The sequence below is a fragment of the Diospyros lotus genome, chromosome 2 (assembly GCF_014633365.1).
Source record: "Diospyros lotus cultivar Yz01 chromosome 2, ASM1463336v1, whole genome shotgun sequence".
NCBI lineage: Eukaryota > Viridiplantae > Streptophyta > Magnoliopsida > Ericales > Ebenaceae > Diospyros > Diospyros lotus.
In genome coordinates this window covers 39,515,655-39,540,610 of record NC_068339.1, presented here as the reverse complement: position 1 = coordinate 39,540,610, position 24,956 = coordinate 39,515,655, and the positions used below count along the sequence as shown (strand labels likewise).

At 39.1% G+C, this 24,956-nt stretch overlaps 1 protein-coding gene across 2 annotated transcripts in view; it reads right to left on the bottom strand.

Annotated features, from left to right (window-relative positions):
* Positions 1-24,537, bottom strand: part of LOC127794594 (uncharacterized) — a 52,275-nt gene extending 27,738 nt beyond the window's left edge. Inside the window, exon 1 of one of the 2 annotated variants that reach the window (XM_052325830.1) lies at positions 24,312-24,537. In XM_052325830.1, coding sequence (XP_052181790.1) covers positions 24,312-24,471 — 160 coding nt within the window. In that variant the 5' untranslated portion in view covers positions 24,472-24,537. The remainder of the gene's footprint in view (positions 1-24,311) is intronic. The other variant, XM_052325831.1, reaches the window with a different exon arrangement.
* Positions 24,538-24,956: the final 419 nt, after the last annotated feature.

Sequence of the window (24,956 nt, the reverse complement as noted above, 5' to 3'; positions counted from 1 at the left end):
ACCATGGAGCAGAGGAGACAGGCCGGTCAATGCTACAAATGTGGAGTAAAGATATGCACCTGGTCATCAGTGTCAGAAGAAATTGTTAATGCTGGAAGGAGAAGGAAGAAAAAGAAGAAATAGAAGAAATTCCAGTAGAAGAGGAAGAAGTTGATGGATCAGGTGATGGTGCAATCTCTTTGCATGCCTTGTGAGGCTAGGTTAACAGTAAAACTATTAAAGTGGAAGGGAGGGTTCGGAATCATAGACTTACGGTGCTAATTGACAGTGGAAGCACACAACTTCTTGGATGAAAAGACAGCCAAGAAGCTAAGCTGTGAGCTAACTAGCACGCAGCCACAGACTGCGATTGTGGCAAATGGAGAAAAGATAATTAGCAGGTCTGCTCGTGTAAACTTCCACTGGGAGATGCAAGGAGAATTGTTTGAGACTGACCTGAGATTGCTGAAGTTAGGAGGATGTGATGTGGTGCTGGGAGTTGATTGGCCACGGACTATTAGTCCAATCAGCTTTGATTTCAACAAGCTGGAAGTCACCATTTCGAAGGATGGGAGGTCAATAACTTTGTTTGGAAGCCTAGATGCAGGCTGTGGGGATGGTAATTGTCAGGACCCTACGGTTGTTCTAGGGGTGATTTTGTCTTTTGCTTACAAGATGTTAATTAGTTGGTAGTTGTTGTACTTAACCAGCTACTCGAGTTGTACTTTGGCAGTTATTTGGTGCCAAGGAATAGCAACAAAAAGCTAATCTAATTGAATGAGAAGCACGAATGCATATTCATAGAATTCATAGAATTTGAATTTCCCTGATAGCCAGATCCCTAGTCCCAAGAAATGCTATAGAAATCTCACTAGAAACTAGTTTTTGGCATAAAGTGACAATCTATTTAAATATGCTCGGTCTTTTCATGAAAACCAAGATTAGAGGCAATATGAAGAGCAGCTTGATTGTCATACATAAACTGCATGAACTTAAATCACCAAACTGCAACTCCTTAAGAAGTTGTTTCAACCAGATCAGCTCACAAGTAGCTAATGCCATGACTCTACACTCAGTTTCAGCACTAGATCTAGAAACATGTTGCTTTCTACTCTTCCAAGAAACTAAATTACCTCCAACCAAAACACAATAGTCAGAAATGGATTGTCTATCAAATGGACAGCCTACCCAATCAGCATCTGCATAACCAATCACCTGAATATATGACCTTCATTCTCAAACAATAAACCTTTAAGAGATGAACTCATAATATGTTGCAAAATACACACCTAGGCCTGCCAATAGTCATCACAAGGAGAATCCAAAAATTGGCTAACCACACTAACAGCAAATGTAGTATCTGGTCGAGTCACTATAAGATAATTCAGCTTCCCAACTAGTATCCTCTAACACCCCGAAACATGAATAGGCTCCCTTGTCTAAGAACAAGCTTAGAGTTAGGATCCATAGTGTCAGGATAGAGTCCTGACAAGGTGAATTCTCTTGCAATTCTGATTGAATTGCGTGAGAATTGGTAAAATTGAAAAACAGAAAGAATTAAGGGCGAGGACGAGAGAGAGAGAGGGAGAAAGAGAGAGCGAATTAGAGAAGTTTGGAGGGAAAGAGCGATCCAATTGTATTGCCAAAAGATGGTTCTCCTAGTGGCGAAAGTTGGTTATATACTTCCAGCCTTGGCGCCACTAGTTGAGATTACATTTGAATTAAGACAGCCATGTGCTGTAACTGCCCATCTACTACTTATTACAACTATACCCCTTCCACTATAGAATGCTCTTGTTACATAATGATTCCGTGACAATTCCCCCTGCTAGAAGCATTACTTGTCCTCAAGTAATTTGTAGAAGTCTTGCTGCCCTCAGGAAACTGTTTCAGGAGGTCGGGAAGGTATTCCCAAGTGTTGTTTTCAAGGTGGAGATTGGACCAGTGTACCAGGACCTCAGTTATAGGGGCTTGGTGCTTGTAGATTATTCTCCTGTCCACTATAGCGATGGGCTCCGATTCTTGTTGAGCTAGTTGGGTGATGGATGGCAGGACAGAACTAACTGCATTTGTGCCGGGGTGAGCATTTGAGGAGAGATACATGGAACACAAGATGGATGAGGGACCCCTCAGGCAGTTTGAGCGGTAAGCCACTTGGCTGACCTTAGCTAACACTTCGTAGGGTCCATAGAATTTGGGGCTCAACTTAGTGATTGATTGGGAGACAAAGTCTTCAACTGGGCTTGGCGTAGTTTCAAGTACACTAGATCCCCGATAGCAAAAAATCTTTCACTCCTCTTTCTGTCCGCGTATTGTTTCATTATGTTCTGGGCATTGGCGAGCTCTTCTCTCAAAGTCTGTAATATCTGCTACCGTTGAGCTAGATAGTCGTCCACCGTAGCTACATGGTTGCTTTTTCCACCCAATGGTAAGAATGGGGGTTGGTATCCATATAAAGCTTCAAAAGGGGTCATTTTGAGGGAGGAGTGATAGGTAGTATTGTACCACCATTGAGCTAATGAAAGCCATTTGTGCCACCGGATAGGATTCATAAGGCACACACACCTTAAGTATGTCTCGAGACACTGGTTTGTCCTCTCGGTTTGGCTGTCTGTTTCCGAATGATAAGAAGAGGACATGTGTAGCTGTGTTCCGAGAGACTTCATTAGTTCCTTCCACAAAATGCTGGTAAATACTTTATCTCTATCTGAAACTATCACCTAACGCAGCCCACATAACTTGCCCACATGATCCAAAAACACCCTAGCCACCTCCTGTGCTGTGAAAGGGTGAGATAAACCCAAGAAGTAGGCATATTTGGTCATGCGGTCCACCACTACTAGCACACAATCCTTTCCTTCCGATTTTGGCATCCCTTCGATGAAATCCATACTAATATGAGTCCATGCTTAGGCAGCAATGGTAAGGGTTGTAGTAAGCCTGGGGGGTGAATGTTTTCATGTTTACAACGATTACACGTGTCACAGCCCTTCACATACTCCAGTACTTTTCTCCTTAATCCCAGCCAAAAGAACAATTGTCTGACCTTGCTGTAAGTGTTGTGTATTCTTGAATAACCTCCCACAGAAGAGTCATGTAAAGCTTCTAAGATCCTTTGCTTGAGCGTTTCATCGTCTCCAATTATGATTATGTCCTTATATCTCAGCCCCCATTCCGCAAGGAATACCCTGGTTTGCTATCAGGATTTAGGACCATTTGGTCCATCAAGTCCTTAATCCAATCTCCCTGTGTGTAGCTAGTCGTTACTTCCCGGAACCAATCCGGAGTAATTGCAGTGATAGCCGCTGAAGCTCCTTCTTCCACACACCAAGATAAGCATCCGCTGCTTTATTCTTCTGCCTCACCGATATTGAATCACATAGTCGAGTCCCATCAGTTTGGACATTCCCTTTTGTTGGAGGTGAGTGTGAAGTTTCTGTTGTAAAAAAAACTTAAGGTTTTCATGGTCGGTTTTTATGATGAACTGCCCTCCTTCCAACTAGCGTCGCCACTTCTCTACAGCTATTAGCACTGCCATGAGCTCTTTATCATACACACTGAGGCCTAAATGTTTAGGGGCTAAAGCTTAGCTAATGAAGGCCAATGGCCTGCCGCTTTGCGATAGGACTGCCCCCACTCCGCTGTCACTAGCATCAGTTTCCAATACAAAGGGTTGGTTAAAATCAGGTAGGCTAAGAGTCGGTACATTACTCGTAGTAGCTTTCAGACGTTCAAATGCCTCCTCCGCCTTCTCATTCCAATGGAATCCTTCTTTCTTCAGCAGCACGTGTGAGTGGTTTACTGAGGATGCCATAATCCTTGACAAATTGATGGTAGTAACCAGTGAGACCCAAGAATCCATGAAGAGCTTTCACATTAAGGGGTTTAGGCCAAGCAGTCATAGCGGCTATCTTTTGTGGATTTGTACTGACACCTGCCTTAGAAATGATATGGCTAAGATACTCCACATGTGCTTGTGCAAACGCACATTTAGACTTCTTAATATACATCTTATTGAATCGGAGGACTTGTAGAGTAGTTCTTAAGTGCTCTAAGTGTGTGGCAAAAGTGGGGCTGTATACTAGAATGTCATCAAAGAAAACCAGAATAAATTGGCGTAGGTAAGGCTCAAATACTTGATTCATAAGGGCTTGGAAGGTGGTTGGAGCGTTAGTCAAACCGAAGGGCATTACCAAGAATTCATAATGCCCTTGGTGGGTTCTAAATGCAATTTTGTATATATCATTGGGGTGCATTCTAATTTGGTGGTACCCGGATCGAAGGTCAAGTTTAGAGAACACCTTGGCTCCATGTAGTTCATCTAATAGGTCTTCGATGATGGGTATTGGGAATTTATTTTTGATGGTGAAAGAGTTGAGTTGGCAGTAATCGATGCAAAATCGCCAATTGCCATCTTTTTTTTTTTAACCAATAACAAAGGAGAGGCATAAGAGCTGATGCTTGGTTTTATAACAGAAGTACTGAGCATGTCTTTGATCATGCGCTCAATTTCAGCTTGTTGTTTTGGGGGATATCTGTATGAACGGATGTTGACTGGTTCTGAGTTGGGTTTGAGATTGATAGTGTGGTTTATGGGTCGTGGGGGTGGTAGAACTTAGGCTCCTCAAACAAGTCCTCAAATTCATCTAAGAGTAGATTAAGAGAGTCCAATTGAGTTACCTCCCAAGGGACTGTTGTGGTTTCCATTGAGTGCAGTGTGACCCCTTCGTCTGCTGTGTCTTCTTTCCCTTCTATAGCATGTACCGAAAAGAGCTGGGTTACTTGCGTCCACTTGCTCTTGAGTAATTTGTGTAACTTCTTGCCTGAAATCATTTTACAAGTCCCTATCTCTGCACTGCCAGTTAGAGTCATCCTCTTACCCCCTTTCTCAAATGTTACCTCCATTTTGTTAAAGTCAAAACAAATGGGGGCTGACTTCTCTCATCCAATCAACCCCTAAGACCATGTCGCATCCGCCCAATTTAAGTAAGCGCAGATCAGCCTCAAAGTCTTCACCCTACATCTGCTAACAAAACCCCACGCAGGCAGACTTGCATAGAACTTTCTGGCCATTAGCCACTGTTACCGCCAACGGCTATGTCCTCGTAAGATTACATTTCAATTTCCTCGCAATCCCTTCGTCTAGGAAGCTATGAGTGCTTCCATTGTCAATCAGAATCATCAAACAACTATCTCTCGCCTTCCCTTCCACCTTAATGATTTTGTTAGTCACCACTCCTCTTAAGGCATGCAAAGATATCCCCACCTTCCCGTCTTTCCCTTCTTCTTCCACAACGTTTCCATCCTCTTCTTCTCCCACTTCTTCTTCCCCTTCCAGAAGCAATAGCTGCCTTTTACATTGATGTCCAGGTGTGTACTTGTCTCCACACCTGAAACAGAGGCCTGCTAATCGCCTCTGTTCTGTCAAATTTCCTTGCATAAGTTGGGAAGGTGGGGGGTAAGGCTGGTATTCCTTTGCTTCCTGATCCAACAGTTCCTCCATTCCTTCCCCATCCCCTGTTACTTGCTAGCAGGGGTGTCGTCTACCATCCCCTATTTAGACCCCTCTGTTTCTTGAGTCTATTTCTTGACCAATGCCTCCACCGTCAACTCTTGAAGTTTGGCACACTCTGCGACTTGCTAAACTGTCTTGGGTCAAAACATTTTGACTATAGGTCAAACCTCTTCGTTCAAGCCACTTATGAAGCTTGATACGAAATACCCCTCAGTTAAGGTGGGATTAGAGAGCAACATCAGAGCCTTCAACTCTGCAAATCTCTATTAATAGGCTTGCACTAATCCGCCTTGCCTTAATTTGTTGAATTCTTCGACCACATCCAACATTCCTTTCTCTCCAAACCATTCGCACAATCCTTTCCACAAATTCTTCCCACGAACAAATTTCCCTTACTCCACTCCAACCTTGAAACCAGGCATCTCCTTCATCGTTCAGATAGGCTGCCGCCAGCATAACTCTCTGAGCTTTGGTCACATTGTGCAAATTGAACACCCTTGCACAGCGCCTCGACCACCACCTCGGATTATGACCATCAAACAATGGTATCTCCATCTTAGGCAAATGAGGACCACTCTGGTGTGACCCCGATCCTTGGCCTTGTCGCCGAACTTCTAAATTCTCCTCCATTGCCTGTGGTTCCACCTCCAATTCCGCCGATCCCTCCGATCAACCAATACCGCTTGGTCCATGCAGGATTGGCTTCGATCTGTCTCTCGTAGGAAACTCAAGGGAAATACGAACCTGAGTTTGTCAAGTGAGCATCAGAACAAACTGTTACATCTGATCTCTAAGGGCCTGCCCTTGCTCCCTCATTTGTTCTTCCAATCTGGCCGCCTACGATCTGCTCTCTTCGTGCCACACATTCACCTCGCCATCAATTCATCGATCCACTGATTTCTCCAGCGATTCCATCCTACTCTGGATCTCCCCAATCGTTGTTGACACCTGATGGAGCTGCAACTCCATCTGCTTCATTCTAGTTCCGTCAGTCATTCCTTCTTAAACGCCCAAGATATTGCTCTGATACCAAATTGTCAAGATGGAGTCCTGACAAGGCGAATTCTCTCGCAATTCTGATTGAATTGCGTGAGAATTGGTAAAATCGAAGAACAAAAAGAATTAAGGGCGAGGACGAGCGAGAGAAAAGGAGAAAGAGAGAGAGAATTAGAGAAGTTTGGAGGGAAAGAGCGATCCAATTGTATTGCCAAAATATGGTTCTCCTAGTGGCGAAGGTTGGTTATACACTTCCAGCCTTGGCGCCACTATTTGAGATTACATTTGAATTAAGACAGCCATGTGCTCTAACTACCCATCTACTACTTATTACAACTATACCCCTTCCACTATAGAATGCTCTTATTTACATAATGATTCCGTGACACATAGGTGTATCAATGCACCTAGAATCCAACCTCCCTATCTTCTCCAAATTATCAAAAGCATACTTCCTTTGAGAGATACAAATGCCATGCGCAAATCTAGCAACCTCAATACCCAAGAAACACCTTAGTGGAGCCAAATCTTTAGTCTGAAAATGAGAATGCAAATGGGCCTTCAACTGCGAAATCCCTTACTCATCATTGTCAAAAATGACAATATTATCCACATAGACATCAAATAGATGACACCACTAGGAACATGGTGATAGAAAACAAAAGCGTCAACTTCACTCCTAGTTAATCCAAAAGATAGAACTACAGAGAACAGTGTTATTAAAGGCGCGTCTGGGTGCAAGGCGCCGCACATAGGCGCGCCTTTGGCACCTGGAATGCTCTCAGGTGGGCACAAACCAGTCTCAGGCATAGCCTCTTTTTTAAACTATTTTTACTATTTAAGTGTTTATTGCTATAATTTTTAATAGGAATTGGAAACTTTTCAGATTTCAATTCCAATTATAAATAAATACTAAATAAGTCAGTTAATAAAAAAAAGAAAAAAATCTGAAGAGACTGTCAAACCAAAGATACTCTCGGCTCTCTCTTCTTCAAACGACACATCTCCTCCTTCAAACTCACTGCATCATCTCCCTAATTAGTTAATCTTAATTAAGATTTTAAAACCTATAAATTGTTTAAGATTTAATTTAAGTTGACTTAAAGACTTTAAAAGTTTTTTGAACTTTTGTGATGCTTATATGTCAATTGTTGAAATATGATGGGATGTGTTTTGTTAAAATTTACAAGTATGTAACTTGTTTTAATATTTATTTTAGTTAGTATATGTTGAATTTTTTAGGTTGCGTTTTCTTTACTGTTTTCAATTCATTTTTAGTTTTCAATTTTCTAAAATAATGAAAACGCGGTTCTCTTTGCTGTTTTTAAAACTGTATTTTTGAAAACAAAAAAAAAAATTGTAAAGAAAACTGAAAACAACAAAAAGTTGTTTTGAGTGTTTTTATCCAAAACAAACTCAAAACTCAAAATATATTTATTTATTTATTTATTCATATTTTACTATTGTAATGGGGAAAAATATTACAAAATTCATTAATTTTAAAATGTATATATTTTTTTAATAATATATTAATATTAAATATTTATAATTTACTTAATAATCAAATTTATTAAATAAAATATCATTAAAAAATATTTTCAAAATTTCAAAGAGAACGCGTTTTCTAATTTTCTATTTTAAAAAATAGTTTTTCAAAATAACAAAAAGAACACGTTTTTAATTTTCTAAAAACAGACTACCAAAACAGAAAATTGAAAATGAATTCAAAACTCAAAATTAAAAATTAAAAAGTAAAGAAAACGCAACCCTAATTTTCTTGATAACATGTTGTCAAGCCTCTGATATGAGGCTTAGGCTAGTTCTGAAATTATAAAGGACCAAGAGAAAGGATAGAAAATCAGTGTTTTAAAAACGCGCTAGGCGTTAGTCGGCCGCCAAGCTGGGGCCTAACGCCTAGGCGGGGTGTAACATCCTATATCGAGCGATAAGAAGAACCAGAACAACTTACCTTGATGGGCCTACTCGAACTTCTCAAGGGTCACCTATTCTTAAGCTTTCCCAACTCAAGCATGCTTAACCCAGGAGTTCTTTACCTACATTCAGTCCAAAAGGTATCCAGCTGGTGTTATTTCTTTCCTTACTTATCATCGATATATACTACCCCTCTCTGGACTCTTGGGGTATTACATTCTCCCCCTCTTGAGCACATGACGTTCTCGTCATGTGACCTTACAACTGGTCTCAGATCTACTCCCCTTTGGAGGCTGCAATCCTAGAAGCCTGGCAGAAACCACTCCTTGTATAGGCCCTTGAGCCCCAGCGCCACTCCCCGCCCTCATCAGACCGCCTTCACCAAAGGTCGACTCTGATACCACCTATAACATCCCGCATCGAGCGATAGGTACATGTGAGTTCGAATCATGAAGGGTTTTATTGTTTAGCTTATGGTGTTTCCCCCGAATTCGGTAGGCACATGTGTAATTCTCGAGTAATTTTCGAGGAACAAATGAAGGATTTTCGAAAGATCATGGAGGCTAATGGAAGAGATCATCATTTTAAGGGATTTTGGAAGGTTTGAGCAATTCTAAGGCTCAGGTGTTATAAGGGCAAAGAACTTTTGGGCTAAGGAGTCATTTGTTGAAAACTTGAAATATCTAGTGATTAGATACTTAAGAAAACCAAATGGAACTAACTAATTGTTGAAAGTGCAATGATTAAATCTAAATAACCATATGGAAGCACACATCTCAAGGGAACACTTGTTACAAGAGATTGCAAAGGCACAAATCCCAAAGGACACATGGCGCGATCCTACGAAACTCGTGATGAGCTCTCTTATCCAAGCGACATGTGATGCGCCTGGATTTGCCGAGATTGTCTATAAATACTAGGCCTTTGGATTGATCATTTTTGCCATTAGACAATAGGGTAAGGAGGTGAATTTGAGAGAAAAAGCTCTACCCAAAAACGAGGTAAAAAACGCTTCGTCGAAAAAGTCGGGCCGCTAATGTAAAACGTGCCAAATAGTGTTGAAACAGCAAGGTAAGTCCATTTTCTTTCCGAAGTTCAGTAGATGATTGAATAAGGGTCGTGTGGGTTCGAACGGAGGTCAAAATGGAGTCCGAACGAAGGAGAATGGGCCAAAAAACAGCAAGCCGCAAAACTACCCCGAGAGGGGGGGGGGGGACGTACAGCCCACGCACCACTACTTGCTACGCGGGGGGGGGGGGCCTTCCCCCCATGCGTGTGGGGTCCCCCTACCTCACAATTTCTTAGTTTTGGTCTTTGATTTTATTCCTAAAACCCTATGTAAAAGTATTCTAAGTTTGAGCTACAGAAACATGGGATTTTTGCATAAAACTATTCCCGAACCCTGTGAACAATGTCCAACTGCATTCAAAACAGTCAAGTTAGTGTTTCTTGCATCCTATTGCTACATACCGAACATTTGTCTTCATACAGGTAAGGGTGATTACACTGTAACGCCCCGCTTTTCTTTTCTCCAAATCACACGCAGTGATGCATGATGATACTAACAACCATATGATAATCTATAGGACGTTTATGGAAGCCTTTGCCAATGGAGGCAAAGGATCGAAGCTGAAAGTTTTTAAAACCATAAGCTAAACAATTAAGGCTCCCACTATATGCTTTAACACAAATACAACATGACATACCTTGATACAAAATGAGGAACTAGGGATCATTTAGACTCCCTTTTTACAACAATTAAAAACTCACACCTAAAACTATAGTATAGTGCTTTTATAACCAAAATATAAAGAAACTAGCTATCCGATGACTACTTCATTCCCTTTCCTTTGGCTCGATTTTGGGGCACCTATCACGACTAACCCACCGAGAACACACCTAGAACGTTAAATGTTCCAGGGGTATGAAACACCAGGTTAGACAATTTTATTTAAGTGAGTGCATCAAAGAAAGAAAGCATGCATGTAAATGAGTTATGAAAAATGACGTGAAACCACCCGTGTGGAAGAGACACCGAGGTGTTGCAATCACCCCCGCTGATCTATCATGTTCTCATATCTCCATAACTTTTCACCAGTCTAACATAAGGCCCTGAGTTCATCTAGCCACGCGCACCAAGTGATGCATGACAAAGAGAGAGGAAAATGTTCGATTTAAAGGAAAACCATGTTATGTAAGAAATAACCCTTACCCGTATGAAGACAAATGTTCGGTATGTAGCAAAAAGATACAAGAAACACTCACCTCGCTATTTTGGATTTCGTTGGACACTGTTCACAGGGATCGGAAATAATTTTATGCAAAAATCACATGTTTCCATAACTCAAACTTAGAATATTTTTATATAGGGTCTTAGGAATAAAATCAAAGACCAAAACTGAAAAATCATGGGGTGGGGGACCCCACATGCGCCAGGGGAAGGCCCCCCACGCGCATGCACGCATAGCAGGCAGTGGCACGTGGGTTGTATGCGCCGCCCGAGGAGTTTTGCCCGCTTGCTATTTTTTAGCTCGTTCTCTTTCGTACGGACTCCGTTTTGACTCCCGTTCAAACCCATGCAACCTTTTATTCAATCCTCTGCCAGACTACGGAAAGAAAATTGTCTTACCTCGCTACTTCGACACTGTTTTTGACACACTTTACAATAGTGGCCCAACTTTTCCGACGAAACGTTTTTCACCTCATTTTTTGGTAGAATTTTTCCTCTCAAATTCACTTCCTTATTCTCTTGTCTAATGGAAAAAATGATCCATCCAAATTTATAGACAACCCCGGCAAATCTGGGCAGATCATGTGTTGCTTGGATAAGAAAGCACATCATGAGTTTCGTAAGATCGTGCCATCTGTCCATTGAGATTTGTGCCTTTGCAAGCCTTTGTGATAAGTGTCCCCTTGAGATGTGTGCTTGCACATGGTTATTTAGATTTAATCATTACCCATCATTGCACTTTCAACAATTAGTTAGCTTCATTTGATTTCCTTAAGTACCTAGTCACTAAATATTTCAAGTTTTCAACAAATGACTCCTTAGCCCACAATTGTAACGCCCCGCTTTTCTTTTCTTCAAAGCACACGCAGTAATGCATGATGATGCTAACAACCATATGATAATCTATGAGGCGTTTATGGAAGCTTTTGTCAACGGAAGCAAAGGATTGAACCTGAAAGATTTTAAAACCATAAGCTAAACAATTAAGGCTCTCACTATATGCTTTAACACAAATACAACCTGACATGCCTTGATACAAAATGGGGAACTAGGGATCATTTAGACTCTATTTTTACAACAATTAAAAACACACTTAAAACTACAGTACAGTACTTTTACAACCAAAACATAAAGAAACTAACTATCCGATGACTACTTCCTTCCCTTTCCTTTGGCTCGATTCTGAGGCACTTGTCACGACTAACCCACCTGAAACGTTGAATGTTCTAGGGGTATAAAACACCGGGTTAGACAATTTTATTTAAGTAAGTGCATCAAAAAAAGAAAGCATACATGTAAATGAGTTATGGAAAATGACGTGAAACCACCCGTGTGGAGGAGACGCCAAGGTGTTGCAATCACCCCCGCTAATCCATCATGTTCTCACATCTCCATGACTTTTCACCGGTCTAACATGATATAACACCCTAGGTGTGAGTGTGAATTTAATTAAATAAATTATGAAAATAGAGGTATGTGGCGTTCCAAAATTGTCCTAGGTTGGCTGATGAAAGTTTATAAATTTGAGATGTCTCTAGAAGGGCAATATGGTAATCTGGATATTATCCAATTAAAAGAGAATTATTATGAATGAAAATATGTAAATAAATCCTATGTGAATAATTTAATTTTGATTAATTTATTGAGAAATATTGGATGGCCAAGATTGTGGGTTGGGGGCTAAATAGTGACACTTGACAAGTTCCCAATGAAGAAGATGAGATATTAAAGAAATAAGAAATGGCTAAATTAAGTGTATGGGTGATACTTGGCAAGATCTCATTAAAAAAGAAGTGAGATTAATTAAAAGGAAAAGAAAAAGAAAATGGGTCATTCTTGCCTTTAATGAGAGCCATCATTATGTTGCATAAAGAAAATGCAAAGGAAAATAGAAGGTGGCCATGCAATTATTGTTGAAAATGGAAGAATTAAAATAAATGAGAGAAAAATTAAAAGTTCAAGATAGATCAAATGGATGAGATGTGGTCTTGGAATGGAAATTGATCCAAAGGCCACAAATGAGTCTTAAAAATTGGCATGAATTGCCAATATAATTAAAATTAATTTTTAAGAGATTAGAATTGATGGTTGGAATAACTTTTGGGTAGGAATCAAGGGCTAAGATGGTGTTATCTTTAAGCACATGGATTGTGCTTCTTTGAAGGGTAGAGATTCAATCTCCAATTTAAATTCATGGCTAGGATTAAAACCTTTTTTTCCAAGGATTGTGTTTCTTCTCAAGGGTAGAGATTGAATCTTATGTGATCAAATGATGAGATTAAAAATTTATTAAGCACATGAATTGTGCTTGTAGTGAAGGGTGAAGATTAGTTCTCACAAACCAATAAAATCCAAGAGTTTAGATTAAATCTTGGAATGGAAATAATTAAAAAAAAAAGGAAAAGAGAGGTAATATAAAGAGGAAGAAAGAATAGAAGGCCAAATTTCTTGGCCAAGAGTACAATTAGAAGAAGAAGAAGAATAGGAGAAGAGAAAGGAATGTGAAATTCTTGTACTTGGTTTTTCTTAAAAAAGAAAAGAAGAAGTCTTCTTAATCCTTCTCATCTCTTAATTTTAGAAATCTTCTAATGTTCGAAAAAATTCTCTTTAGGTTGTTGAAAGCAAAGAGGTACTTGGAAGCAATCGTTTAAAAGGCATCTAAGAATTAAGGTAAGGGATGACCCCATGGGTGGTGATCTTGCATGTTTAGCAAATGTTTGTTATGAGTTTGCAAGTATATATGCAATTGTGTATTCTAGTGGACCTTTGGTCATAAGGAGTACTTGAAGTTGGGGTAAAAGGATTTGTTGAAGTCTCTACCTTGAAAGATTGTAAAGGCTAAGAGGACTACTCATATTTACATTACATCTCGCATTACATGGTTATTTATGCTCTCATTTGCTTTGCATTGCACCCTTACTGAGCAATAGCTGCTCATAAGGTCATTTTACATCTCTTTGTAGATGATGAAAGCTCAAAGGAAAAGGACATCTTGGAAGGGGTAAGGGCTATGAGTATGGAAAACTAGTTGTGTAACCTTTATATCTTGTAATGGTGTTTTAAAAGTTTGATGGAGTTTAAACTTGAATATGTATCCTAATTTGGTGTATATTGTGCAAGTACCTCATGATTGTATGGCCTTTTATTGGGGTGAAAGTGAGATTTATATTTAAATTTATGTAAATTAAAATTCTGGAATGTATGGGATTAAAAAAAAAAAAAAAACCAATAGACGTGCACAGCATGTGCGCGCGCGACAGGTGCGGCATGCATGCGCAGCTAGGCTGTTGTTGCCCCTCTGATACTGTTTTAAATTTTTTTATTTTATTTAAGATATTTCTGGAATAAAAACAAGTTTATATAAATAAATTAATGTAAATTTTGAGGCATTTTCGAAAAATTCCTATATTTTGGAAAATAAAATAAAGAATATTTTCCTTGAATTTTGGGAAAAATGAATGAGAAAACTTGATATTTGAATTTCAAAACTTACTTCCTAAATGATGGAAATTTGATATATTTTTGAAATAAATAAAAGAAAAATAAAATGAGATTTGGCTAAGAAAAAATTTATTAAATTTTTCAAAAGGAGTTTAACCCAATTATTTTGTAAGGATATTGAGAATGAGAAAATGGGTTAATAATTAGGCTAAATTTATTTTCTAAAAATTAAGGCCTTGTGCCATAATTAAATTAAACGAGCGTGGTTTGCTTATTTTTGTCGAATCCTGAGAAAGGTCATCCTTGGCTCTTCATTAAGAGCTAGAAAAGGGTGACGCTTCACCAAGGTTTCGAGTTTTATTTCCACAAGGTTGTTTTGATATGTCCCTGAATCCTTGAGTGGACTGAAGGGAGGGGCGAAGCCTAATTTCACCTAGGACGTTTCTTATTGAAACATAGTCCGTCTCTTCATTATTGCCTTAGCGAGTGAATGGTTAATTGATTATTCACGAGTAACACCCGTAAGTGGGGAGCGGGGCATTACAGAAATTCTACCCAAAAACGAGATGAAAAACACTTTATCGAAAAAGTCGAGCCGCTACCGTAAAGCGCGCTAAATAGTGTCAAAGCAGCGAGGTAAGTCCATTTTCTTTCCGTAGTCTGGTAGGGGGATTGAATAAGGGTCGCATGAGTTCAAACGGGCCAAAAAACAACAAGTGGGTAAAACTCCCCCGAGGGGGGGGGGGGGCGACAAGTGCAGCCCACGCGCCACTGCCTGTTGCGTTTGCAGGCACGTGGGTGGCCTTCCCCCGGCTTGTGTAGGGTCCCCCTACCCCACGATTTTTCAGTTTTGGTCTTTGATTTTATTCCTAAAACCCTATGTAAAAATATTCTAAGTTTGAGCTACGGAAACGTGTGATTTTTGCAAAAAACTATTCCCGAACCTTGTGAATAATGTCCAACCACATCCAAAACAACAAGGTGAGTGTTTCTTGTATCATTTTGCTGCATACTGAACATTTGTCTTCATATGGGTAAGGGTGATTCTTGCATAGCATGGCTTTCCTTTAAACCGAGCATTTTCCTCTCTCTTTGTCATGCATCACTTGGTGCGTGTGACTAGATGAAGTCAAGGTCTCATGTGTAACACCCCGCTCCCACTTACAAGTGTTACTCGTGAATAATCAATTAACCATTCACTCGTTAAAGCAATAATGAAGAGACGGACTATGTTTCAATAAGAAACGTCCTAGGTAAAAACTAGGCTTCGCCCTTCCCTTCAGTCTACTCAATGATTCGGGGACATATCGGAACGACCTCGCGGAAATAAAACCCAAAACCTTGGTGAAGCGTCACCCTTCTCTAGCTATTAATGAAGAGCCAAGGATGACATTTCCTAGAATTCGACAAAACAAATCACGCTCACTTAATTTAACTATGGCACAAGGCCTTAATTATTAGAAAATAAATTTGGCCTAATTATTAACCCATTTTCTCATTCTCAATATCCTTACAAAATAATTGGGTTAAACTCCTTTTGAAAAATTTAATAAATTTTTCCTTAGCCAAATCTCCTTTTATTTTCCTTTTATTTATTTTAAAAATATACCAAATTCCCATCATTTAGGAAGTAAGTTTTGAAATTCAAACATCAAGTTTTCTCATCCATTTTTTTCAAAATTCAAGGAAAATACTCTTTATTTTATTTTTCAAAATATAGGAATTTTTCGGAAATGCCTCAAAATTTACATTAATTTATTTATATAAACTTGTTTTTATTCCAGAAATTCCAGGAATATCTTAAATAAAATAAAAAAAAATTAAAACAGCATCAGAGGGGCAACAAGAGCCCAGCCACGCACGCGGGCCGCACTGGCCCAAGTATATATACAATTGGGAATTTATGTTGGAGTGAATGTGTTCCCTGGTTTTTTTTTTTTTAAATCTCATACATTTCAGAATTTTAATTTACATAAGTTTAAACATAAATCTCTCACATTCACCCCAACATAAGGCCATACAATCATGAGGTACTCGCACAACATGCACCAAATTAGGATACATATTCAAATTTAAACTCCATCAAACTTTTAAAACACCATTAAAAGATATAAAGGTTACACAACTAATCTTCTATACTCATAGCCCTTACCCCTTCTAAGATGCTCTTTCCCTTTGAGCTTTCACCACCTACAAAGAGGTCCAAAATGACCTTATGAGCTATTGCTCAATAAGGGTGCAATGCAAAGCAAATGAGAGCATAAATAACCATGTAATGCGAGATGTAATGCAAATATGGGTAGTCCTCCTAGCCTTCACATTCTTTCAAGGTAGAGACTTCAACCAACCCCTCTACCCCAACTTCTAGTCCTCCTTATGGCCAAAGGTCCACTATAGTACACAATTGCATATATACTTGCAAACACATGAAACTCATAACAAACATTTGTTAAACATGCAAAACCACCACCCATGAGGTCATCCCTTACCTTAACTCTTAGATGCCTTTCAAACGATTGCTTCCAACAACCTAAAGAGAATTTCTTCGAACATTAGAAGATTTCTAAAATTAAGAGATGAAAAGGATTAAGAAGACTTATTCTTTTCTTTTCTAAGAAAAACCAAGTACAAGAATCTTACCTTCCTTTCTCTTCTCCTATTCTTCTTCTTCTTCTAATTGTACTCTTGGCCAAGAAATTTGATCTTCTATTCTTTCTTCCTCTTTATATTACCTATCTTTTCATTTTTCTTTAATTATTTCCATTCCAAGATTTAATCTAAATCCTTGGATTTTATTGGTTTGAGAGAACTAATCTCCACCCTTCACTACAAGCACAATCCATGTGCTTAATAAATTTTTAATCTCATCCTTTGATCACATAGGATTCAATCTCTACCCTTGAGAAGAAACACAACCCTTGGAAAAAAAGATTTTAATTCTAATCATGAATTTAAAATGGAGATTGAATCTCTACCCTTCAAAAAAACACAATCCATGTGCTTAAAGATAACACCATCTTAACCCTTGATTCTTACCTAAGAGTTATCCCAATCATCCATTCTAATCCCTTAAAAATTAATTTTAATTATATTGGCAATCCATGCCAATTTTTAAGACTCATTTGTGGCCCTTGGATCAACTCCCATTCCAAAACCACATCTCATCCATTGGATCCATCTTGAGTTTTTAATTTTTCTCCCATTTATTTTAATTCTTCTATTTTCAACAATAATTGCATGGCCAACTTCTATTTTCCTTTGCATTTTCTTTATGCAACATAATGATGGCTCTCATTAAAGGTAAGAATGACCCATTTTCTTTTCTTTTCTTTTTAATTAAATCTCACTTCTCTTTTAATGAGATCTTGCCAAGTGTCACTCATACACTTAATTTAGTCATTTCTTATTTCTTTAATATCTCATCTTCTTCATTGAGAACTTGCCAAGTGTCACTATTTGACACCTATTTGGCCACCAACCCACGATCTTGGCCATCCAATATTTCTCAATAAATTAATTAAAATTAAATCCTTCACATAGAATTTATTTACATATTTTCAGCCATAATAATTCTCTTTTAATTCTCTTTTAATGGGATAATATCCAGATTACCATATTGCCCTTCTAGACATATCTCAAATTTTTAAACTTCCATCAATCAATCTAGGACAATTCTGGAACGCCACATACCTCTATTTTCATAATTTATTTAATTAAATTCACACTCACACCTAGGGTGTTACAACTTCTCTACTCAAAAATTCACCTCCTTACCCTCTTGTCTAATGGCAAAAATGATCCATCCAAAGGCCTAGTATTTATAAACAACCCTGGCAAATCTAGGCACGCCACTTGGATAAGAGAGCTCATCATGAGTTTCGTAGGATCGCACCATGTGTCCTTTGGATTTGTGTCATTGCAAGCCCTTGTGACAAGTGTCCCCTTGAGATGTGTACTTCCACATGGTTATTTAGATTTAATCATTGCACTTTCAATAATTAGTTAGCTCCATTTAATTCTTAAGTTCCTAGTCACTAGATATTTCAATATTTCCACAAATGACTGCTTAACCCAAAAGTTCTTTGCCCTTATAACACCTGAGCCCTAGAATTGCTTAAACCTTCTAAAATCGCTTAAGATAATGATCTCTTGCATTAGCCTCCACGATCTTTCGGAAATCCTTCATTTGTTACTTGAAAATTACCTAGGAATTACACACGTGCCTACTGAAACTTTCGATTTCAAAGGAAGTGCTTTATTTCTTGAACAACGCCTAAAAAACTTTGGGTATTACATTAGAAATATCATCCAAGAAAACCCTGTAGGACCGGAATCCAGGGATGCTATGCTTGTGGAGAAACTGGCCACATGGCTCGGGATTGCCCAAAAGGGCCTGTGTGTTTCACTTGTCAGAAGCTTGGTCATATCTCTCACGACTACCCACAGAAGAAAGGTATTGTTCAAGTCGGGGCAAATAAAGGAAGCATGGGGCTGCAGCGGGGACGTGTGTTTAGTTTGATGAGAGAAGATGCCAGTGCCAACCCATCGATAATATAAGGTACAATGATCTTTCTTGATACACCAGTACAAGTATTGATAGACCCAAAGTCTACTTATTCATTTGTATCGCATGCATTGGCACACTGTTTAGAGTTGGAATTGGGAGAACTAGTGTCCCGTGATATTATATACCCCTTTTGGAAGACAAGTAGAAACATATACGAGCTATGGGGATGGACAAATCGTATTGGGGAATAGTGAGTTTCTAGTCGAACTTACGTCCCTAAATATTCGGGATTTTGACATAATCTTGGGAATGGATTTCTTTACTAAATACAAAGCAAAAATTAATTGCCAGGTAAAGACAGTTGAGTTACAAGCAGATGATGGGACTTGGGAGAAGTTTCCAGGGCAAAACAGAAGTGGGAGAGAGAAGAAGAAATGCAGCAGAAGTTCCCACCCCTCTTCAACCATATGGAGACCTAGGAGTGTATTTCGAAAACAAAATCTTTTTTCAGGCGGGGGAGGATGTAATACCCGAAGTTTTTTTAGGAGCTGTTATTCAAGAAATAAAGTATTTCCTTTGAACTCGAAAGTTTCGGTAGGCACATGTGTAATTCCTAGTTAATTTTCGAGGAACAAATGAAGGATTTTCGAAAGATCATGGAGGCTAATGCAAGAGATCATCATCTTAAAGGATTTCGGAAGGTTTAAGCAATTCTAGGGCTCAGGTGTTATAAGGGCAAAGAATTTTTGAGCTAAGGAGTCATTTGTGGAAAACTTGAAATATCTAGTGACTAGGTACTTAAGAAAACTAAATGGAGCTAACTAATTATTAAAAGTGCAATGATGGACAATGATTAAATCTAAATAACCACGTGGAAGCACACATCTCAAGGGAACACTTGTCACAAAGGCTTGCAAAGGCACAAATCCCAAAGGACATATGGCGCGATCCTACGAAACTCATGATGAGCTCTCTTATCCAAGCGATACGTGGCGCGCCTGGATTTGCCAAGGTTGTCTATAAATACTAGGCCTTTGGATGGATCATTTTTGCCATTAGACAAGAGGGCAAGGAGGTGAATTTAAGAGGAGAAGTTCTACCCAAAAACGAGGTGAAAAACGCTTCGTCGGAAAAGTCGGGCTGCTACCGTAAACCTCGTCAAACAGTGTCCAAACAGCGAGGTAAGTCCATTTTCTTTCCGTAGTCCGGTAAAGGATTGAATAAGGGTCGCATGTACTCGAAAGGGGGTCAAAACGGAGTCCGGATGAATGAGAATGGGCCAAAAAATAGCAAGTGGGCAAAACCACCCCGGGAGAGGGGGGGCAAGGGGGGCGGCGCGTGCAGCCCACGTGCCACTACCTGCTGCGCATGCAGGCGCGTGGGGGGACTTCCCCGGACGCGTGTGGGGTCCTCCTGCCTCAAAATTTTTCAATATTGGTCTTTCATTTTATTCCTAAGACCCTATGTAAAAATATTTTAAGTTTGAACTGCGGAAACGTGTGATTTTTGTAGAAAACTATTCCCGAATCCTGTGAAAAGTGTCCAACCGCATCCAAAACAGCAAGGTGAGTGTTTTTCGTATCCTTTTGCTACATACCAAACATTTGTCTTCATACGGGTAAGGGTGATTACTTGCATAGCATGTCTTTCCTTTAAATCGAACATTTTCCTCTCTCTTTGTCATACATCACTTGGTGCGTGTGGCTAGATGACGTGAAGACCTCATGTTAGACTAGTAAAAAATCATGGAGATATGAGAACATGATGGATCAGCGGGGGTGATTGCAACACCTCGGCGTCTCTTCCACACGGGTGGTTTTACGTCATTTTGCGTAACTCATTTACATGCATGTTTTCTTTCTTTAATGCACTCACTTAGATACAATTGTCTAACCCGGTGTTTCATACCCCTGGAATATTCAATGTTCTAGGTGGGCTAGTCGTGATAAGTGCCCCAGAATCGAGCCAAAGGAAAGGGAATGAAGTAGTTCTCGGATAACTAGTTTCTTTATATTTTGGCTGTAAAAGCAATGTATTGCAATTTTAAGTGTGAGTTTTTAATTGTTGTAAAAAGGGAGTCTAAATGATCCCTAGTTTCCCATTTTGTATCAAGGTATGTCAAGTTGAGCCTTAATTGTTTAGCTTATGGTTTTAAAAGATTCAGGTTCGATCATTTGCTTCCGTTGGCAAATGCTTCCATAAACGCCCCATAGATTATCATATGGTTGTTAGCATCATCATGCATCACTGTGTGTGCTTTGGGAAAAAAAAAAGCGAAGCGTTACACGGGGCCTAGACGATGCATAAAAAAATTATTTAAATAAAATTTAAATTATCTCAAACAGCGATCTAAAAATCGGCCTAGACGGCCACTTAGGCGCCGACGAGGCGCTAGCCTAATCGGCCCCTTTAGACGCCAGCCCGACTAATCGGTGCTGAGCGGCACGTAGTCAGCCAAGGCAGCCGCCTAGCCCCATGAACCGCCTGGGCCTTCTCTCTCTCGGGCACCGCCACTGACTGTCTCTTGTGGAGTCGCTGTTGCCGCTTGCTCTCTTTGGTTGCCATTGTCACCGACCGTCGTTCCTCTCTCTCCGTCTCTAATCACTTTCCCTTTCTGTCTTAGTTTCTCTCGTTGCACGCCACCATTATCTCTTGTGAACAGTGGACTCGCCGACGCCGCCGACCGTCATTCCTTTCTCTCTGGTTTCCGCGGTCGACCCCAGTCGTCTCCCTACCACCAAACTCTTATACCTCATCTTGCTCCACCTCCGACCCTCAGGTAAGCAATAAGCAAGCAACAAGCGTTGCTGATGCCTTTGTTATTTAACTTATTTTAATATTTGTTGCTTGCTGCTACCTTTGTTATTTAACTTATTTTAATATTTGTTAATGCACTGCACAGCAAGCCTTGTTATGCCTTTGTTAATGTTTCAAATATTTTAATATTTGCAAGCAACAAGTGTTGCTACATCATTTATTTTAATATTTATTAATGTATTAATAAAAAATAAATTCTAGGCCCAGCCTAAGCGCTAGGCGCCAACCTGCCGCCCGACTAGCGCCTAGCGCCTTTTAGAACAATGATCTCAAATACACATACATACATATATATTCATATATATATATATATAAAAACAAATCATATATATAAATCTATCTCTATTTATATATATAAAGTTATAAACAGATATTATATGTATAATATTATGCATACATTATATATATATAAAGTTATTAGCAAATCCTCGACTCTCATCAGAGCCTAGCAGGGAGATCACTACCATCGTCCACTACAATGCGACCACAACCCAAGCCGACCCATGCCAATTGGCCATCGTCGCCACTACTTCGCTGTTATTTCATCATCGTCTCCTTCCTGTAGCAACGCCAGATCCGATTGTTCCATCATCGTCGCTCAGATCCGGCTGTCGAATGTTAGATCCATCTGATCTGGGATGGAGATGGAGTCGAGCGACAAACAAGCCCAAACCACAGTCACAAGAGGAGAGGATATAAGAGGGAGGGGAAAATTGGGCACAAAAAACACGTCTGGGAGGCGTTGCCTTGGTCGTATCGGCCTCCTAGGCACCGCCCGAGCCCGATTAATCAGGCCCGACACCTAAGGGGGCGATTTGAAGGTATTCGTGGCAGCCAGCAGCTGCCTAGCCCGCCTTATAGAACACTGTAGAAAAGGGAGGGAGAGTTTGAAAGGATGAGGGAGAATTAAGAGAGAGAGAGAGAGAAGAGAGGGAAAGAGAAATCTAGAGGGAAAGAATTTGAATTATCTCAACATAATTCCCATCCTCTACACATAGCCCTTTTATAGGCTCTTCCCATCCTATACACAACCCTTTTATAGGCTCTTCCTTTCAGTTGTAGTGTCTTAACCGAAGGGTACAAGTAGTTAAAGTAGTAGCTGATTGGTACAACTAGCTTATTCAATGGCAACCTAATTACAAGTATACCCCTAAGGTTATGACACTAGCTTGTGAATATGTTATTAGAGTTAGGACCTATTTTATACTTATTCTTCAACTAAGACATATTTTTCTTTTTTTCTTTTTTTTAGTTAGCATGCACTTAGTTCTACCAAGTGTGCGTCTTGCCTTGCACCTTGCACCTCAAGGTCCAACACTCTTATGCGTCTTAGTGCTTCATGGGCATTTAATAACACTAATATATTAAATTTTTTAATTTTCTTAATAACATATTTGTGAATATGCTATTAGGAGTTAGGTCTATTTTATACCTTATTCTTTAACTAGGACATATATTTTTCTTTTTTTTTTTAGTTAGCATGCACCTAGTTCCACCAAGCATGCGCCTCGCCTTGTACCTTGCGCCTCAGACTCCAACACTCTTGTGCGCTTTGGGCCTTTAATAATACTGTACTAAGTTTAAACATCCCTTAAAAAATGTATGCATATGAACAAATAAACATTAAATTTTATTTTAATTTTGTGGCAGGAACTGATGCAAGAGAAATTAAAAAGCAAATCTCTTCTGAAGGGGCCATACATCTTACATCCTTTTATGTTTGCAATAATTTGAGGATATTTTTCCCAATACAACAGATAACCAATATGCATACATGTCATTCATTCAACCTTCTAATAACTTGTGTTTCCTAGCTCATTTACCATACAAAAAGGCTATATCTAACCTACATAGTTCAAATCACCAAGAGTAACACGTGGAATCAAACAATACTAAGAAGGCAAATTGAGTAATGGAACAGCAATGGCACCAACCAGTTACCATAATGTGGCCAAGAAAGTAGAAACCACATTCAATTCCTTTACATTTTTAATTAAGTATTGTGAATGCAATACCCAAGAGTATTGGTAGGTGGGGATGGAACTTGGAATGAATAGAGAATAAGAGGATAAAAGTTCAGAAAGAAACATTGCCACCCTAGAAAAGGACTCAAGATTTCTCATTTCCTGTATCCTTATTAATCTACACTTATCTACTAACTCATCTAGTGAAATCATATCCATATGAGGGATTCCATGAGCTTACCATCCAGTGGGGCAAGCTACTGACAACTATTTTTTTAAAACTTGAGGCATGAATTTTGTATCACTAATATAGCTCAAGTGAATATCCAAGTGTATAATCTAATTTGCAGTCTGTTTGATTGCACAAAGAGTGTAATTGTAGTAATACAGGAACCATATAAGAAGAACAAACTGCATGACAATATATCATAGGAAGTGGTCGCTCAAAGGTCTCCACTGTGGACTTGATTTATCAATAAGTCTTTGAAAGTCATCCTCGTCTACCATTCTAATTCACTTTTATCTTTCAAGTGTTGCAAGTCTAGAATCAGTGACTTATTCTATAAAATTGACATAATTCTGACCTTCACATGCAAAACCCCCAATCTCAAACAAATTAATGACAAACCCGAAACCCAAAAAGATCTTGATGTCCCATACTGCTCATATGTTGGTCCAGTAGTTACCAACGACAGCTCATGTGTTCAAATCTCACCAGCTCATCTCTTTCCCAGTATCTAAAGCTTGCTACATATCAAGATCAATCCCTTCTCATTAGTCTTTTCAGACCCCGCTTCGAAATCACTTGCGCTTCTTTAAAATTTTTTGAGCAACCATACAGATACTAATTGGATATGGTATGATTACTATTCGCATATATATCTGTCCATTATATATATACACACACACACAGAGGGAGGGGAACCTAACCTCGGTTCATGAGGTACCAGGGGACAGCAAAGATGGCGCTGATGATGGCGATGCCGGCCCAGACGTGTTTCTTATCCCCACTGTACAGGAAATGCTCCATTCTTCCTCTAAACCCTCCTCCCTTTCCTCCATTCCCGCTCTTCGTCGTCTCGCTTCCCATTTCTCGCCCTGCTACTCCCCCCGTCCACTCCCCCTGCACTTCAGAACTAACAAAAGCCCTAATTAATCCTTGTTTATTATTATTTTTTTAAAATGATTTTCATCTTAATTATTTTACAAAAATTGAGATAAACTTTTAAAAATATTATAATTTTAAAATAAATTAAAAAAATAATATGTGTTTTAAATAATTTAATAAATTATTATAATCTATCCATTTATGCAAGTCTATACTAAAAGCATACCAACAGATTATCTTGTACAAATAAGACTCACCTTTGTAGAATATAAAATTTGTTTTTGGAAGAAGCCAGTTAACTCCCACTGTTAATAGCAACATATTTTGGTATGTATTAACATTAACATACTTTGGCGTGTATTAACATTAAATAGTAAGCACATAACAAGAATATGTATGAACATAATATACACAATTAACAACCAATAAAAAAAGGCCAAGATCCAATATGTCACTAAAAACATCAT